This window comes from Taudactylus pleione, unplaced genomic scaffold (assembly GCF_031769625.1).
Source record: "Taudactylus pleione unplaced genomic scaffold, aTauple2 ptg000135l, whole genome shotgun sequence".
In the NCBI taxonomy this organism is placed as follows: Eukaryota; Metazoa; Chordata; class Amphibia; order Anura; family Myobatrachidae; genus Taudactylus; species Taudactylus pleione.
The window spans coordinates 7828080-7847075 of NW_028284537.1; the positions used below are offsets into that span (position 1 = coordinate 7828080).

Below are 18996 nucleotides of genomic sequence, written 5' to 3' on the forward strand. Positions count from 1 at the left end.
CAGAAAAGTATCGCGTGCGTCCTCGTATTCAATTTGAAAGTAAGCGTAAACGGGACTCGGCGAAACTGAAACAAGCGGAAAGTCATGTCAGATTTGGGGAAATCAGCCTGACAACCCCCAAAAGACATCGGGGATCACTATGGTACCCCCAGATTTGGCTTGCTGAAGGTGTTTGGTGTTTTTAAACGGACTCAATAGCTGTTAAATTGCGTTTTTGCATAAGTGGTGAAGGTTTTTTTTGCAGTAAATAACTTGTCCCAGCAAATTTGGGGTACTTGAAAATGGGGGACAACATATTTAAAAGTTGCTAAAGGTAAGTTTAAAAAATCATGAAAAATCCACCTGCTGCAAGCACCTGGAATCAAAAAAACACCTGGGGCATACTTGGGGACCCCCTGGAGTCTAATTGGCTAGTTTTTAACTTCGTCGCCCAACTTTTTTTCCCCCCAAAATGAAAGTGATTTTTTTTTGGGGTGTTCTTAAGTATTGTGTTTTTTGTTTTTTTTTAACGCAGTTTACCTTTGGGCGACGGAAGGCTGCACGGGGGTTCCCGCAACGTTGCACCCAAAAACCCCAATTCTGCACTTTTTTCCGCCTGCTATTCATAGGCGAAACTTTTTCGCCTATTACATTGCATTGACTTTCCGCCTAGGCGGAAAGTCTTTCAAATTGAATACGGCGATACTTTTCCACCTGGCGAAACTAATATGGGCATATAACTTATGGTATTTCATTATAAAAAAAATAAAATAAAAAAGGCAAGTTATTTTACATAGCTTGTGCTGTAAGAAAACATCATAGGTGGCTTTTAAATAATAGCCAAGCATAACAGCTTGAACTTGTACATGTCAAGGTTACATACTGTACAGTGCAAGACAAATACGTTCAGTGTCTGCTACAGTAATATTTACTTTTAGATCTGTTAATGATCGGGTGGTGCCAGACTGGCGTACTGGACTGGGAAAATGGCAGCGTTCAAATTGCTCAGTCAATGCTGACACAGTGGAGTGCGGAGCAGTTTAGCTTTGGAGCTGCCGCACGCGTTTCCTGAGCGTAATCGATCCGATTGGATGAGATAAGTATCATACCCACCCTACGTCCATGTGTCAGCATTTTGAGCGCAATAACCGGTGGTGCTTTTTAGCGGTGTTGTCAGTGTGATGCCACCCTTACTTGGATTTTCATTTTAGTGGCTTGTTAAATCCATTTGGGCAGCAGGTATTAATTCGCATTATAATCCTCTACTTTTAAAGGCATCAAAGTTTCCGCAGCAACTTAAAGGGTAAATACAAAGTAACAGTAAAACATGACAAATCAAAGGTACAGTAAATGTACAATGACAGACAAAATCAGGTACAACAATACATTATCTACCCTGTTGGTGACTTTTGTTTTTGCTTACATACATATAGTTGGACAATACAGGGCAATAAAACTGACAAACTAGGTAGCATGTGTACTGTAACTTGCATTGAATTAAGCGCAAACTGTGAAATCAATGGGTTTCCCCGCACATTAACCACAAGAGGGTGCTTTGCTCGTAGACTTTTCCTCGCAACTCCTGAAGCTGCGAGGAAACGTCCACTGTAGTTTAATGCGCACGTTAAACCCCGCTGATTGAATCTCCCGGCTAATTGGATTCCACCCGTAACCAATTTATTCTATATACCTGCCTGCGCACCAAAATTATTACTTAACGCCTCATCTATAATTAGGATGGGACACCCTGGTCTTACCAATTTTACATTGGGAAAAAAAAACTTACGGAACCTACAATTAATCAATAAATAAAAAATATCTATAATAGAAATAAAAAACCCGGAGAAGTTTGTTACCTGATGACGAAGTGAATTATTGGTCAACGTCGGCGTTCCTGAAATTCCACTACCGTGTTTCGAGTGAATGTTGTTTACTGGCGGCAGTTTGGCAACCTTACTAGATTTGCTGTTATTGGTTATGCTGCTGGGGCCGGCTGCGGACTTTCGCTTTTTTCCGGCGAACTTGTCCAGGGAGACGTGAGAGTGGGAAAAGGTGTTGTGCGAGTTCACAGCTTGGTCACCGCCTTGGTGAACGAACGGCCCGAGCGAAAGTGTGGAGTCACTGCTATTCATAACTACGCTCATCCGCTTTATAGATTCCGCAGGGTTTCCCGTTGGAGGACCCCTCCCTGATTGGTCGTGTTTAAGACTCACAGATCGATTGTTCACAAAATTGAGGCCGACACCGTGCGGACTGCCGTGGGACAAGGTTGTGCCGGGAGAGTGGTACGTGCCAGAGTTCACCACACAGTTTTTCCTAAAAGACTCAGTGGAATGAGAAGGGGGGTGCGCTAGCAGCTGGGGTGGGGAGTTCGTTTTCCTTTTCTTTCCTGAGCCGCTGCTGTTGCTACCGCAGTTGGTGCTGCTGGCAGGGGGTTCCTTAGGTTTCACAGCCTTGTTGGATTTTAACTTTTGAGGTTTGCTGGAGACTGGGCTAGGCGATGAGGAAAGCACTGACGGTGTGGATGGTGAAGAAGACACTTGTCTGGATTGCATACTACTGGCAGGGTCTGTTGCAGTGTGAGCGCTTTGTACAGTTCCTTGTGAAAGGACTTTGTCCACAGATGTACAGGGAGAGGTCACGGGGGCTGGGGGAGAGGTAACTGTGCTGGGCGAGAGGAAACCAGTGTTGTTCACACGCTGTAACACAGGCGCTGAATTCGTGCTGGTCCGGTGCGGAGCATGCATGGATGAACTGGTGGATGCTGGAGGGATTTTCCTAATAAAATACAATAGAACTCATGTTAATGGACCTTACATGTGTACATTTTTATCTCGTCATCCACTGCAGAAGACGATGATCTAACAGCACTGCCTTGTCTTGCATGTACAGTTTTGTTTAATCAAAAATGATAATCCAGAAGCTGGACCCTACATGTTGCTATATTGCCTTGAATATCTGTCACACTGCTAAACTCACTGACTTACATCAATACACTAACTACCCTTTTGCTGACTTTTTATTTTTTATTTAATACTTTTCTTCACTTTATAAAAACACAGCGATAGATTGATGTAATAGAAGTCACCTCTGAGTTACACATCCTCTTACCTTTACATGTCCTTTAGCGACTTAGGATACATAAAAAGTCCTATAAATTGATTTTCATGCTTCATAGTTCACAGAACTCCTTAGTAGCAACATTATAATAAGTCAAATGAGATACAATATAAAAAATGTGTCTAACTTATTAGAGGGTTCACTAAGCCATATATTATTCACACTAGGGGGTAATTATGTAATATAATACAAGTCATTTTAATATATGTATAATCTCCTGTACATATCTGTATAAACATTGAGCACTGATGTCATCATTTCATTGTTCATTATGAAAACCTGTGTATTAGAATTCACATCAATTTTGTGTGACCTGTATGAAAAGAAATTGAATTACAGTGGTTACGGAATGCCTTGATAACTACTAATATCCGGGCAGTGCTTTATGTTATATAAAATTGACACACAGACTACATTAGGCCTGATCCAGCGCAACACATGATGCCAGTGTTAACGTAGTTCAGCGATTGTTTTGCAACTGCGCATGCTTGAAAAATGTCTAAATAGTCCAACGGTGCATGCAGTTACACACAGGGTGCACACAGGGGCGCTGTTGTGATCAGGACAGACGGTATCAGAAATGTTGTGGAAAAGTGATGGGCGTTGGCCAGAAATGCATGCAAAAATTGTCCGTTCAATGGGCGTGTTATTTCAGTGTCCCGGGCGTATCAGTGAAAGCAGCTGCGATTACAGATGCAGGCATAGGGCCTCAGTTAGACCGAGAAACTGCACCTACCGTAGGGGCTTGTGCAAGTCTCGATGGTGCAAACGATGGTGGCGTGTAAGGACACACGGATCAATCGGCTTTATAGCATTACACAGATCCTGCAGATCTGGCTGCACGGTGTTTTCTGACAATAACGATGCAATGGGCAAGGATGGAACCGGAAAATATTTAGGACACATAGATACAACAATTAAATGGGGCAAGTTGCCAGTGTTGTTGTAGTCCAGTGACAGCAATTCCCTGTACTAAAATATAATTTATGGTATATTGCTTTGGCCTTTCCGATGGATGTCTGCAGAAATGGTCATCTCGGAAGATCTAATAAAAGAGGTCATCGTAATTGGGCTTGGGGTTACCATAAAGGAATAGAGGCGATATACTAAAGTATGGGACATCAAGGTTTGCCAGCTCCCAAAGACCATTACAAAATGCAACAACTAGTTGACAAAAGCAAAACAGTATGGGGAAGGGGACCGGGGAGCAATATACTTTAACGTTGCCTTATATCAGGGCTAGAAGGCTCACAATAGCAACTACAAAAATGAATCCTGATAAATGGAGAATGGAATCGGTGCGGAGAGGCAAAGACCTGCTCTTCATCTAACCAGAAGCTGCTTATAGCGCTTAAGGAACGCTACTCTGGAGAAGAGTGTAGTCTGCTGGTGTCACCATGAGTCCTGTATATGCGGACTGCCTAAGTCCTGCCAATTACATAGAGAGCAATGACTGCAGTCTGGCATGGGGGCATAGTTGCTGGTGCTAATAATCTGTGGGGCACAGTATGCCGATGAATCGGTGTTGTGCGGTCACGGGTATATATTAGAGGCAGCGCTGTGTTAGTGGTGACCCATACACTGTGGTGGCACAGGCTGGATTTAGGGGGCATTAGTGCCTGACAATGGACACAGCTGGGTGAAACATGTTGTATGTGTAATATATTTATAATAATATCACTAACGTTATGAATGCAAACTGCACACACCAATGTTTCCCAGAGAAAATTGCCAGCCCTAGGGCCTAACTTTCAGATACATTTGTCCAGGCCTGCCTTATATGACAAACACATTGGCTTTATACCTCTTTGAATAATGCCATTCCATCCTACATACGCTGCAGAATCAATACACTGCTTCTCTAGCAGTTTTACCATTCAGTAGCTCATTTATTACACAGGGGTTCTTAAATCGGTTTGTGAAGCAATAGACAATACTGTAATTAAAGTACTGTAAGTTATCTAGTAGATTCTAGAGTCCATATAGATCTGAAATAAATCCAATTTGACTTTGCGAGTGGAAGCACAGCTGAGGAGGGGTTTTTGTGAGAAAACAAAAAGAAATGCAGTTAATAATTCAGATAAAAAGAGTCAATCTCAGATGCCCAGACAGTTCAATTTCTGGGGATACACAAACAGTCCTTGAGCTCTGATAAAGTGCGTGTCAAGGGCTTCAATGCATTCACAATAAAGCACACTGTTCTAGTACACTCACTGAAGGCAGCCATGTTTGTGGTTTGAATCCATAGCCATGAGATAATATCAGCACATTAGTAATTGCCAATAGTCATTTGTGAACAGACGGGGTACAATGTCCTCAGTATTCGTCCAACCGCCAATATGGCTGCCTTAATAATAGCTTCACAAACATACAAACAAATTAGAGTTAACATACCTCCACATCTGAGAGTTAAGATGTTTGTCCACCATGAAGTTAAGTGCACATCGGATGTGGTCCCACCGCTTGTCAAAAACATAATATCCCCTCCCAATTTGTCTGCTACCAAAGGAGCAAAACTGTGAGGGAAGAAGGTAAACAGTTACTGGGGTCTACAATACTTTGACATTATTTAATGTTTTGTATCACCTTTTCAAAATTACTTCAAAATATGAAAACAATGGGGTCTATGTACTAAGCCTTGGAGAGAGATAAAGTACCAGCCAATCAGCTCCTGTCACTTTACAGGCTGTGGGGGAGATGTATTAACTGCCGAAGCAGCATCAGCGCACGTTATGTGCGCGGATACTGCTTCTCCCCCATGTATGATTGGGGGGGTCTATGATTGGCCTCTGTCATTATCAGCGCAGCTATCTACAAGATAGCAGCGTTGATAGCCTGAGCTATGTATAAACTATCAGTTCGCCTAACCGTTCCGTCCGCTGCAGCTGTCGCTATCGATGGCTGCAGCCTGGCGATGGCCTAACCCCACAGCAGGGACAGCGCTGTTCTTGCTGAGAGGGCTGCCGGCTCCACGCGGGATCTCGCAATACTTGTGAGATCGCGCACATGCTCAGTGGCGCCAGGACTAAGATACAGCGCATCAGCACTAGGCTGATGCGCTGTGGTCTCTAGGGGAGATCGCCGGAGGGGGGAGTGTAATCACTTCCCCTGCTCCGGCCGATGAGATGTTAATACTTCGCATCATTAGTGCTTCCTGCTTCGCCTCGGTAAAGAGGCGAAGCAGGAATCGTTATAGCAGCACGTTAAGTGCAGCTATAATACATCTCCCCCTGTGTTTGAAAAATGACAGTTTGGAGCTGATTGGTTGGTACTTTATCTCCCTCCAAGGCTTAGTACATAGTCACCAATGTTTTAAGCGGACCACCATCTCCCAGTTTTAAAACATGAAACAGAGGAGGCGATTCTTTTATCGACTTTGTCTCGATGTGCTATTACGGAACGGCACATTGCGTGCAGCAGCATTCAAGTTATTTCTTACAGACCATAGTGTTTTCCCAGGAAATATTCAAGGTAACGTAATGAGCAAATATGTGCGCAAACAAAAACAATACAAAGGCGCATGGAAAATGGTCTATTTAATATTGCATTAAAACACAATCTCACATACACTGGCCGGCATAGAAAATAGCATAAAAAAGAAAAATAATTCATAAAAACAAGATTATAAAAAGGCATATAGAATCAGGACAACTTAATTACTTTCCAACTTAACGGCCTATTTCAGGTATCAGTTTATCAATTGTGGCTACTTATATGGATAGTACAAAAAACACACACAAGTCTAAAGGTGCGTACACACTTGCCGATATTCTGGACGACTGAATGAGAACGATATTGTTATCGTCCACTATATCGGCCAATTTGTATGAAACAACGATGAATGATAACGATCAACGATGCACGCTCCCGCAGGTCGTTGGTGTTTGTCGTTCATCGCCCGAACATGCAACGATATTGTCAGGTTGTTGCATGTTCCTGCATGAGCCCGGCACTGAACGATATCGTTCAGTGTTTGTGCTCAATGTCGTTAACGACATTGGAGCACACCCCTGTCGGGGACACACTAGGCGATGTTGCTCATGAAGCGAATAGTCTCGTGTGTATGCCCCTTTAGATGACAGATATTTATATTAACCATAATATCAAAGTTGCTTCTAGGTCTCAATCAACTGTTTTGATCTCTGAAGCTGCATACACACGGTACGATCTGTACCACCAACAACTTGAAAGATATTCTTAAGTGAAGTCCTCCTGCCACATCTCTGAAAAGGCAAAGTTGACAATATCATCCAAGTTGGCCTGCATGCATGGACGATCATAGACATCGTTATCGTTCATGCGGAAACGCGAATCGTTGGTTGTTCACTGCATAAAAATGAACGCTATATCGTTGAACGTTATCATTCATAGATATCGTACCGTGTGAACGCACCTTGAGAGTCTATACACCAACATTCAAATTATTCCTTACAGACCACAGAGTTTTCACAGGAAATATTCAAGGTAACGTAATGGGCAAAGATGTGCGCAGCCAAACTTCGTGATATCTCGCCCCCGTTCTGGAACAGAGTAATCATGGCTGCCTCACAGTTACCATAAACATGTTCCAGCAATGTATTGGGTTCATGTTCTATCACCATTAAAGTGGCAATATAAAATATACATAATAAATCCAGATCCAACTCCAAATCTACTTTATCATACCTGCTCTGTTTTAGCTCAGGGATCAGAACCCAGCGCTACCCAAATAGTATATTCCCCAGCCACTATTGCCCATGGAAATTAGCTTTGCAGCAATACTCACAGCTGCTGGTCGAGGGTGATGGTCTGAATAATGACAGTCCAGTTTTTCAGCGGGTTCCTCTTTTTCATCCCCTTCTCCCTCATCGCTAGACAAGCGGGAGGTCGGCTCAGCCGCAGGAACTACTGGTTGAGGAGATTCGTGCACTGACGGCGAGCCATTTGGAACGTTACCACTGTGCTGCGCTGGGTAACCTGATGGCCTGCAGATCCAGCAAAGTAAAACAGTAAACGACTGAGCAAGGGTATGCATTGCTTTACAAGTGAGCAATAAGTACACAGGCACGCTCAGTACTACTCATATGAGTAAGACCAGACTCATCTGTATTATTGAAAATTCTGATTGCACACTCGTTGAACTGTTGCTCTAAACCAGTGGTCTCCAACCTTAATTGAGGTGTGAGCTACTTTAGAAAAATGAAACCTCCTGAAGAGCTACTAAAATTGTAGAGAAAAAAAATCTGGCTAATAACCGAACAATTGAAGGTCATTTAATGAAAGAAAAAAAAAAAAAAAGTTTCATAGAAAATAAAAATGCATTTAATTATTACAGCGATATTGTTGTAGTTTGTAAATAAAGTTTAAGCACAGGTACATTTCACTGTTAATTACCAGCTCAAAGGAGGTACATGCAGTAGAGGAGCAAAGGATATAGGCAAGGCTGCTTTGTGATTTTTTTCGGCAGGGCTGGGTGGGAGTCACTCGCCCTGCTGTAGCGTAAACGCGGTGGGTGGAACCATGGAGAGGCACGTCAGGTGATTGCTGTAGAGGCTGTGGCAATCACCTGACCTGCTTCCCTGTGGCTCCACCTATGGCGTCAATGCCACGGGGGAGCAAACGTCAGAGGTCACTTCCTCCTAGTTGACTCTGCAGTAATGCAGCTAGGTGAGCTACCAAAATAAAGACCGCGAGCTACAGGTTGTAGACCACTGCTCTAAACAATTCATTTTCAGTTTGTTGAGCTGGGTACACACTAAACGATGTGTGTAGCCAGCGATCAGACGGGCGAACCCCCGCCGACGTATCGGGCTGCCGGTACACATTAGGCAATCCGGTGCCTGACCGTCTGATATGTCGGCCCCTGCCGCATCCCACTGCATGGGGTCGTCAGCCGCATTGTCAGGTTGAGCTGCATGACCCCAAGGGAGCGCGCACCGCCCGACATAGTGGGTACGCACTGCATGATTTATGAAATCATCAAATCGTATAAAATATGGTCTAGTGTGTACCCAGCTTTAGTCATATGTTGATGAATACATTTCACTGCCAATTCTAATTCATCTTACAGTTATCCTGACCATGTTAACGAGCACAAACAAAAAGAGTTTCAGGAAAGGGTTCCTAAAAATGACATTTGTAGCCATCAATTAAAACAAAAGTAACATACTTATTTGCACAGGTCATTATCATTAAGTAAATGTTCAATTAAGTATTTAAATTACAATTCAATATGATCAGTGAGCTTTAGAAGTGTTATAATTCAGTGGGACATCATTTCATTCTCCTATATTTGGGAACCACATGGGCGTTCATTAAATCTGGTGCACAGGTGTTTCAAAAAATCAACAATGAGGTTTGTTTGTCACAGCAATCATTCAGATTGTACCCGTTATTATTCTAGCTGACGCACGTTATAAATTACTATAGGTTACAGTACCTGTACAAACTGTGAAACTATTATTATTAATGAAAGAATCAAGTTTTAAACTACACAAAACAAATTTTAGGTTAGTGTTTTCTAAACTCTGTCCTCATTGAACCCTAAAGCTGGGTTCACACTATGCGACTGTGTACCCAGCCAACGGGACGACGCAATGGAGCTATAAATCTCACCGTCCGTACTCAATGCATGAACCAGTGTACAACGGCGCGTTGTGCTGTTCCATGCTGCATTGTGTCATCTTATCTACTGTGCAGGACATCAGATGGGACGATGCAAATAAACAAATTGCGTGCTTGCGTGATCGACAGTACTCACTATGTGATCTGCGTGACATATCGTTCCAATCCACGTCGGAACATTAGATCGTAAGACAGATCACGTAGTGTGTACCCCGCTTAACAGTGCGTGTTTTCAAGGTGTCCTCAGGAATAATTAGTACCACCTGTAGATCTATTGTGCTAGTCAATTCACACACCTGTGCCCCAGCTAGATGATCTGGAAAAAATGCACTGTTAGGGTTCCATGAGGACCGGGTTTGAGAAACACTGTTCTAGGTATAGTCTTTGGTCCAGCACAGAGATTAAAATATTAGGTTAGGAGGATGAAGTGTGTTGGCCAACAGAACAGCTAGGTCAATTTAGAAACTAATCTGCATATTAATCAGTGCATGCTGCCATATTCCTTGCAGTATCTTACACAGCCAAATCATTGACAAACACAGCTTTAAAACCATGGCATAAGCACTTGGGTTTCTTTTCCTCGGCGTATACAAAAACAGTACCTTGGAAGACTGGGGTTGTGAGGCTTGGCCTTGCTAGGTACTGAAGGCTTCACTTCGGGGGCAGAGAGTCCATGAGAATTTTGGTGAGATTCCTGGGAAGATTTTGAAGGTGAGGGATGCGGTTCCCTGAGCGCAGACATCTGTGGCTGCTGTTCAGCATGTCGGAGCAATTCTTTCTCCCTGGTTTTGTTTTTGTGCTCGGCTAACAACACATCAAAACCTTTCTTGCGCCCTTGTACTGCTCTCCTGTAGCCTAAGGAATGTGTCTGGAGAAGAAAGCACATTATAGTCACACACAAACTCTTCTGCACTGATACATGATTGGAGGAATATAGTTCGTAGGGAGGGAAATTAATTGGTTTGCCCATAGATCCAGTCTAAAGGCATGGGAGCTATTCAATTGTTTGCGCCGATTGCAGTGAGTGCCGTGGGCACCTACTACTTATCACGGATTTCTGTTCACAGCCTCCCAAGGTCCGAGAAGAAATCCTCCCAAAGTAGGGCATTTGGGCGCCTTAACCACATTTTGTTCTGCTTTATGTGGCGAAACCCCTACATTTCGGGCTTGATATCCGCGAGAGCGATGGGCTCCCAAAACAACTGAATAGCTCCCGTCACTTTAGATGGGAGCAGCCGTTGCGATAAAATAAGTTAATTCCACCATTCTAAAAAGATCACAGGTAAACAACTTAAAAGCTGCACTACCATCTAGGGCAACAATAATAACCTCTACCTAGACAGAGCCCCGAGGACTGTGCATTACTTCCAAGGCTCCGCCACTTCAGTTTTGTGAATTATTCCCACTGAACGTTACTTCTTAATCACATGGTAAGTGACTAGACATTTGGCATGACTAATACACCTGTGTGTAGTCTAATCACCACAGAGTGTACAGACTTCATTTCACAGTGCAGGTCACGACTATTCCCCAGTAATGATGGTGTCCTTCTCTCTTTAACTGTCTGTGCAGCAATAGGCACAACTATGGTTCTCTCCTTCAAATATAAAACGTGCTAGTTATTGTTACAGGCTGCCTGGCCTGTGCGGCTTAGACTTACCTTGCATGTCAGAGATCTAGTGCAGGGCTTCTTAGTCTCAACATCGAGAACTCCACAGTGTATATCAGGGTCAAACTCACGATCTGTAAAACGTGATTATATGACAAAATGAGAAAAGGAAAGTCGCAGGCAGCCTTCAGCAGTCTAAAACCTGTGTAGTGAGGTACGACTGATGAAAATGTATTACAAAAAACTATTATAATAGACGTCAACTCCAGAACCCACCTAAACAGTAAAACAAAAACTAAAAAACTACACATTGCATAGTAATAGCGAAGAGAGCTATACAGTTCCATCTTCAGCAATGAAATTACTTAACGTTCATTTAGAAGGTTTCCAATAGCCAAAAGTTTTGATACCAGGATAAAATATTATACATTTTTTTTTTTTTTTTTTTTAGACATCTTTGTATTATAGTGGATTGTAAACTATTTGCTATTTATCACTAGTGAAATAGATTTTTTTTTTTTTTTAACATAAAAAAATTCTATGACTAAAAGACCACTGTCTCAAATCTCTTTTCAACATTGTTAAGGTCCTGAAACTTTCTTCTGTGCATGAGGATAGCGATCTACTTAAATAACTTCCTTTCTGGATGGTACAGTGGACTGTAAATGCTACAAGGGAGAACGGGAAGGGGGGCAGGAAGGATGCAGTACAATTCTCTCAGCTGACGCCTGGCTGGTGGAAACCGCCGTCTCAGACGTCGTATCAGAATATCCCGTAAATGCTCAATTGGGTTTTAATCTTGAGACTAAGGGGAGAATTTATGAAGCAGCGGCTTCTTTAAACTGCTGTTTCCCAGAGGATTGCAGGTGAATATTTTAAATGGCACTTGGAGTCCGTGTAAAGCCCGGCGTGCTTTACACTGACTCCGGGTGCAGTTTTAAATATGTATCTGCAACCCGCTGGGAAGTCGCTGCTTCTTACATTCTCCCCTATGACCTTATCAGTTTCCTGCTCAAACCACTGGGTGACCGACAAGTACTCTGTGGATGAGGGCCGGCGTTGTGATTGTGGAAGACACCTGTCCTGTCGTGGAATAAATGATGTAACACTGGGTGACGATAAACATTGAGCACTAGTATGTAGTGATTAGCGCTCACCTTGCCATCGAAAGGAATAACTGTACCCAAACCATGCAGGGAAATGTGCCCCACAAGCTTACAAAACCTTCCAAACCTTTACTACTGAACACGAGCATTTAGTGCTGTACAGTTATTTTTTTAGTGACCCTTCTAACCATTCATCTAACCATATTACCGATTTGCTGTCCATTACCTGTGCTACCTCCCCCATGCAAACATGCACTGAGAAGTGTGATGAGTGGCGAGAGGTGAATGCATGGTGACCAGACTGCGGTATCCTACTCTGTAGAGTCCACGTCTGACTTTTTTGTGGAAACTGACAGCTTTTACCAAAGATTGAAATTTGCAGATATTTCATCTGCAGTTATGGGTCTGTTTATCCCGCCACTTTTGTTTTTATGGATGTAACTATGCTGTAGCGGGTGCTTCCCCCAACTGGGCCACCCCTTGCCCCTCGGAGCTCCATGCCAACATCCCCTTAGACACTGTTGCTTGTGTATCGCCAACAGGTTGCACTGTCTTGGTGAATGAAACACATGACAAATACACCCAACAATCACCCATCTTTCTAAAGTTAGTCTCCACTTGCCGCTAGGCCAGTCTGAATTGTATGCAACAAGGCAGACCAGCATTTTTATGTATGTCCTGACCTAGATCATGGGATGGAATGTGCCTAAGTAATGTGTGATTCACTCCTGTGCGGAAGCCCTTGCTTTCTGTGTACTTGGTGCTCATTGTACATTCACCTAACCAAAATATTAAGCATTGGATAGAACCCCCCCACCCCTTTTAAAAAAAAATAAAAATAAACGACTCTCCTATAAAACAAACACACATAAAGGAGCGAACACTTCACTTATTTTAAAAACAAAAGGATGAAACGTAAGAGGAAGTTAATAAGAAAGGAAAGTCTGAGAAATTCTTTTTTAAGGAAAATGTTGACTAGAGTAAGTAAATAATGGGATCCATTCCCAGAAGTGAATTGTGCAACCAGGAGGGGGAGAGAGGGGGGGGGTTTGGGAGGAGCGCCCACACCAGACCACACAGATGGCGGTCAGCGGCTAATCACCCAGCATCATTTCTCACCACAATAACTTTAGTTACTCTTTGTGAAGCTGAAAAATTACTCTATATATAAAATAGAAAAAAAAAAAAAAGAAACAACTGGTAATCCCATTACAAGAGCTGTGCAATACATAAAAGATTATACATACCTGACAATCTCTTGTGTAAATATTTCCTACAGTGTGTATCGTCCGGCTTCTTTTCCACATTCGGAGGAGTTGAGAGAATTCCTTTACCGTTTGGTATCTGTCCAGGGGAAGGCAAAGGTGGCTTTGGTATTGATTGCCAATTAAGGCCAGTCTTTACTGAGGAGCTGACAGAAGAGGAACAGGTAGAGCCAGCAGCAGATTTTAGTAACACGCCATCCATCTTTGGGACTGTGTGCATCTTCTCCACTTTAACAGAGGGTGTCATTCTGGTGGTGAGGACATGCAGAAATGGTCACTGAACCTTCAACAGTAGTTTCTTTTTATTATTGAACGTTCAAGTCATTACAGGCGATCAAATGCCTTAGGAAGTAACGTACAGATTGCTCTGGCCAAAACAAAGTTTACACAGACTCTAAAAATAAAAAATAGCTGTCCTTTCATATAACAGCAAGTCCCTGCTTAGATGGCACATCTGCAATTGTTCACGTAACTTCCTACAACACATTACATATACTATATCAGTGTTATTACACACGGTTCTCGTTCTTCACCACCGACCTCACTCGCACTTCTCAACGTTTAAAACTCCTAAAAATCGGACTCTCCTGCAAAATGGGGACCTGGGTGCATAATATCATGGCCGTGACCATACAGATGTGTCCTCACTCCATTTGCTGCAGTCGCGCCAAACAGCCCCTCTTGGCGCTTAGCCCTGTGAGACGCTGTTAGCGCCGGGCGTCTCAATTGCATCTTTTCTGCCGACAATGTATCTAAGCCACAATGCAATGTAACGAGGGCGCACCGGGAGACTGTGCGGATTACATTTGCTATGTGGCACACAGAAATACAGCCATGGCCAAAAGTGGAGCATGACACAAGTATTGGTTTTCACAAAGTCTGCTGCTTCAGTATTTAATGGTGGCAATTTGCATAGACTCCATAATGTAATGAAGAGTGATCAGATGAATTGCAATTAATTGCAAAGTCACTCTTTGCCATGACAATGAACTTAGGGCCTGATTCAGAGCCGCTCGTAAGCGGCCACTCGTTCGCTCCGAGTGATGTTTGCCCAACTGCGCATGCGTACGGATCGTTATACGCATGTGCAAACCAGGCAGTGCGGTCGAAATTCATGTGCTCGCAAAATAGCGAATGCCTGATAATTTGAGTGACAGAATGAGGCGTATGTGGGTGGTAACAGGGGAAGGTGCTTGAAAACGGGGAGTGGAGATCCGAACGCAGGCGTGCTTAAAGGTCAAAACGGGCGTTTTATGGGTGTGCATAATTAAAACAGCAGCGTCATTGACCACGTCACTGGGTTATTTTATAGCCAGAACTGTTCGCAAGATTGTGGTAGCAAAAACCAACCACAAGAATAGCGAGCAGTTCATACGCTGGTCGATGTACTAGATTAATCTAATAAATAGCGGACATGACGTAGGATGCGAGCGGCCAGGGGGCATATTTTTCCAAAAAACGACCGCAAGTTTTGTTCGCTCGTTCAGACCTAGAGGCGTGAACAGACCGCAAAGAGCGAACGGTTCATTTGAATAGCCACCCCTATTTTCTGGACGAGCGAGCACTAATTGCGTCCGACTCTGAATCAGGCACTTAATCTCAAAAACAACATTTCCACTGCAATTCAGTCCTGCCACAAAAGAACCAGCTGACATCATGTCAGTGATTCTCTCGTTAACACAGGTGAGAGTGTTGACGAGGACAAGGTTGGAGATCACTCGGTCATGCTGATTGAGTTAGAATAACAGACTGGAAGCATTAAAAAGAGGGTGGAGTTTGAAATCATGGTTCTTCCTCTGTTAACCATGGTTACCTGCAAGGAAGCACGTGCAGTCATCATTGCTTTGCACAAATGGGCTTCACAGGCAAGGATATTGATGCTAGTAAGATTGCACCTAAATCAACCATTTATCGGATCATCAAGAACATCAAGGAAAGAACTTCAATAGTTGTGAACAAGGCTTCAGGGCGCCCGTCCAGCAAGCACCAGGACCGTCTCCTAAAGTTGATTCAGCTGCGGGTCGGGGCACCACCAGTGCAGAGCTTGCACAGGAATGGCAGCAGGCATGAGACGAAGACTTTTGGAGGCTGGCCTGGTGTCAAGAAGGGCAGCAAAGAAGCCACTTCTCTCCAGGAAAAACATCAGGGACAGACTGATATTCTGCAAAAGGTACGGGTTTGGGGCATCTGGAAAAAAGCTTGTCCGGAGAAGGAAAGGTGAGCGGTACCATCAGTCCTGTGTCATGCCAACAGTAAAGCATCCTGAGACCATTCATGTGTGGGGTTGCTTCTCGGCCAAGGGATTGGGCTCACTCACAATTTTGTACACAGCCATGAATGAAGAATGGTACCAAAACATCCTCCAAGAGCAACTTCTCCCAACCATCCAAGAACAGTTTGGTGACGAACAATGCCTTTTCCAGCATGATGGAGCACCTTGCTATAAGGCAAACGTGATAACTAAGTGGCTCGGGGAACAAAACATCGAAATTTTGGGTCCATGGCGAGTAAACTCTCCAGACCTTAATCCCGCTGAGAACTTGTGGTCATTCCTCAAGAGGCGGGTGGACAAACAAAAACCCACAAATTCTGACAAACTCCAAGCATTGTTTAGGCAAGAATGGGCGGCCATCAGTCAGTATGTGACCCAGAAGTTAATTGACAGCATACCAAAGCGAATTGTAGAGGTCTTGAAAAAGAAGGGTCAACAAATAATGACTCTTTGCATAAACTTAATGTAATGGTCAATAAAAGCCTTTGACACTTATGAAATGCTTGTAATTTTACTTCAGTATACCATAGTAACATCTGACAAAAAGGTCTAAAAACACTGAAGCAACAAACTTTGTGAAAACCAATACTTGTGTCATTCTCAAAACTTTTGGCCATGGCTGTACAAGTGACGTATCAAATTAATCAGCACAGTCTCCTGGTGCGTCCTAGACGCATTGTATTGTGACTTAGACGCATTTCCGTCAAAAAAGCCCGGTGCTAGCAGAGTTGCATGGGACCTGGCGGCTCACTCACGCCAGGCAAGTCGCGCTGCGTGGCGTATTGAAGCTAGGTTAAGCAGGGTCACATCTGTATGTCAATGAGTGTTGCCAAGACCCAGAGTCATGCCCAGTACTTCAGAAGAAGTAGGCCATCCCGAACCCCCTTCACTAAAAACACCCTTGAATTGCACGTACAGCAGAGACATAACAGTCCGCGTAAATACACCTTCCGTCTTCTCACTTGGCAAACATGCTGACCTGCAAAGTAGTCACCTCATTCCAGGATTAGCGCGCCGAAGTCAGGACGTATGCTTACTGCCAGGCACACTCTTCTTTTGATATGTATTTCAGGTTGACAGTATAAAGATGGAATACCCAATACCTGTGGTACATTTGTTACTTACATTTTGTCTTGGGGTGCTTTGCTGTGCTGTACAGGATGCATCGACCTGTTATTTCCGCTTATCTGTAGCTTATCTTTGGGAGACTTGATCAGCTTGGAGTTGGAGGAGGCACTGCCACTTGCACCGCTGAACGTGCGAGTGCTTGTGCCGGCCGCTTTGCTTTTTGCTGAAGGCAGGGAGGAGTAGAGGGAATACACAGATGATGTCGGAGGTGTTAGTGGGGGCTTGCCGCAGGAACCATGTCTTCTTTCTGCAATGAAAGGAAAATGTCACCATAATAAACCAAAGGCTTATGTAATAATCAGGTACACTAGGGTAGGGAGGAGACTTAGAAAAACTTTACAGTGGAAAACTCCTTTAATTACTGAGGGCATAAAGACAAATGTTTATGCAAGATAACAAGAGATGCTTTAAGCCAGAGGTCTTCAACCTTGGCCCTCCAGCTGCTGTGGAACTACACATCCCAGTATGCACTGCCACCTTTTTGATATAACAGCATGCTAAAACTATGGCAGTGCATGCTGGGATGTATAGTTCCATAGCAGATGGAGGGCCAAGGTTGAAGACCCCTGCTTTAAGCTGTAACCTTGCCCTTCTATTCCACAGTTCATCCATATGTCTGATGGTCCCAGTTCCCGATGTTCTAACTCTGATTGGCTGCAGGTTTGACCTGGAAACAGTCTCAGGACGCAATTCAGAAAAGGCATGTCTAATGGAGCGTACACACGGTCAGATTTGTCAGACTTGTCAGATTTGTCAGATGAACGATTAAACGATCTGAACGATTTGAACGATTTTACCAAAGTTTTGAACGATTTGAACGATTGAACGATTTTTGACTGCATTAAAATGAATGGAATCGTCCAAGTCTGACTGCAAACCCATCAGATGTCAGATATCGTTATCTGACAAACGGGAACGCGCATCGTTGATCGTCCATCGTTCAGGCATGTCAGATATGAACGATTTTCCTTCAGATATGAACGACTAAACGATTTTTAAATCGTTATCGTTCATATCTGAAGGAAAAATCTGATCGTGTGTATGCACCATAACTCCGCCCCTTTCACACTAGATTATACAGGCTTTCAAGAAAATTTTTTTTTTAATAGCCAACACTAGTGAAATACACCTTAAAATGTCCTATCAGTGTAATTTCTAGTCATGGTTTTGGTTGCAGCAAATAATCCATGCATGAGAAATTAGAGCAAGAGATATATCTCCAGTACAGGCCTGACATCCAACTATAGTCCTATCATCAAGTGTCCCTGCCAATAAATTTGTATATTTATTGTTACAAGTCATTGACTTGTGAAATGGATTGAAATGTTATACAAATATAGCAGCAGGCAGTGAGCAACTTTTGAATTTGCATCAGAGTAAAGGGTCATTAAACGATAAAGCGGCAACCACAACAATTCACATTTAAGCTGTTCATGTGTTAATCTTGGCACAGTACATTATACATAGTACTTGTTTCACAACATTGCAGTACTGCGCTTTAATGCAGCAATTGGTGTATTGTAACTGGATGTGTAGTGAATCATATTTCGGGAATACATAATAATCCCTTTTGAAACTGTGACAAAGGGCCCAAGATTTAAGAGGGAGCCAATCCATTAAACTAGACAGGGCCTTAATGACACGGAGCGTAGATTTCTGTAAGGCATAGGTGCAGCAATGAGGTCTTGTAATGAATCTGCCTCCAGTAAAAATGCCTCTTTGGCTCAGTAGGTCTGAAACAAGACATTCAATCTATTTACATAAAATAAAAATAAAACGCTTGTAGGAGCCTTAAAACAGTATTTTCTACAGATTACATGAAAGCCATTATTGCTCAAACAAGCGCATATTGCAGAGAAGTTCATAAAATCTACAGATTGCATGTAGCCTCTGTGTCGGTCTGTTAAAATCCAG

The 18996-nt window shown here is 43.2% G+C and overlaps 1 protein-coding gene across 4 annotated transcripts in view; it reads right to left on the reverse strand.

Annotated features, from left to right (window-relative positions):
- Window positions 1-18996, reverse strand: part of ATXN7 (ataxin 7) — a 105688-nt gene that overhangs the window by 10839 nt on the left and 75853 nt on the right. For all 4 annotated transcript variants that reach the window (XM_088473400.1, XM_088473397.1, XM_088473398.1 and 1 more), the window contains 7 exons: window positions 17080-17329; window positions 13665-13930; window positions 11363-11445; window positions 10305-10570; window positions 7865-8063; window positions 5494-5615; window positions 1836-2757 (listed from right to left, as the gene is read on the reverse strand). In XM_088473400.1, coding sequence (XP_088329526.1) covers window positions 1836-2757; window positions 5494-5615; window positions 7865-8063; window positions 10305-10570; window positions 11363-11445; window positions 13665-13930; window positions 17080-17329 — 2108 coding nt within the window. The remainder of the gene's footprint in view (window positions 1-1835; window positions 2758-5493; window positions 5616-7864; window positions 8064-10304; window positions 10571-11362; window positions 11446-13664; window positions 13931-17079; window positions 17330-18996) is intronic.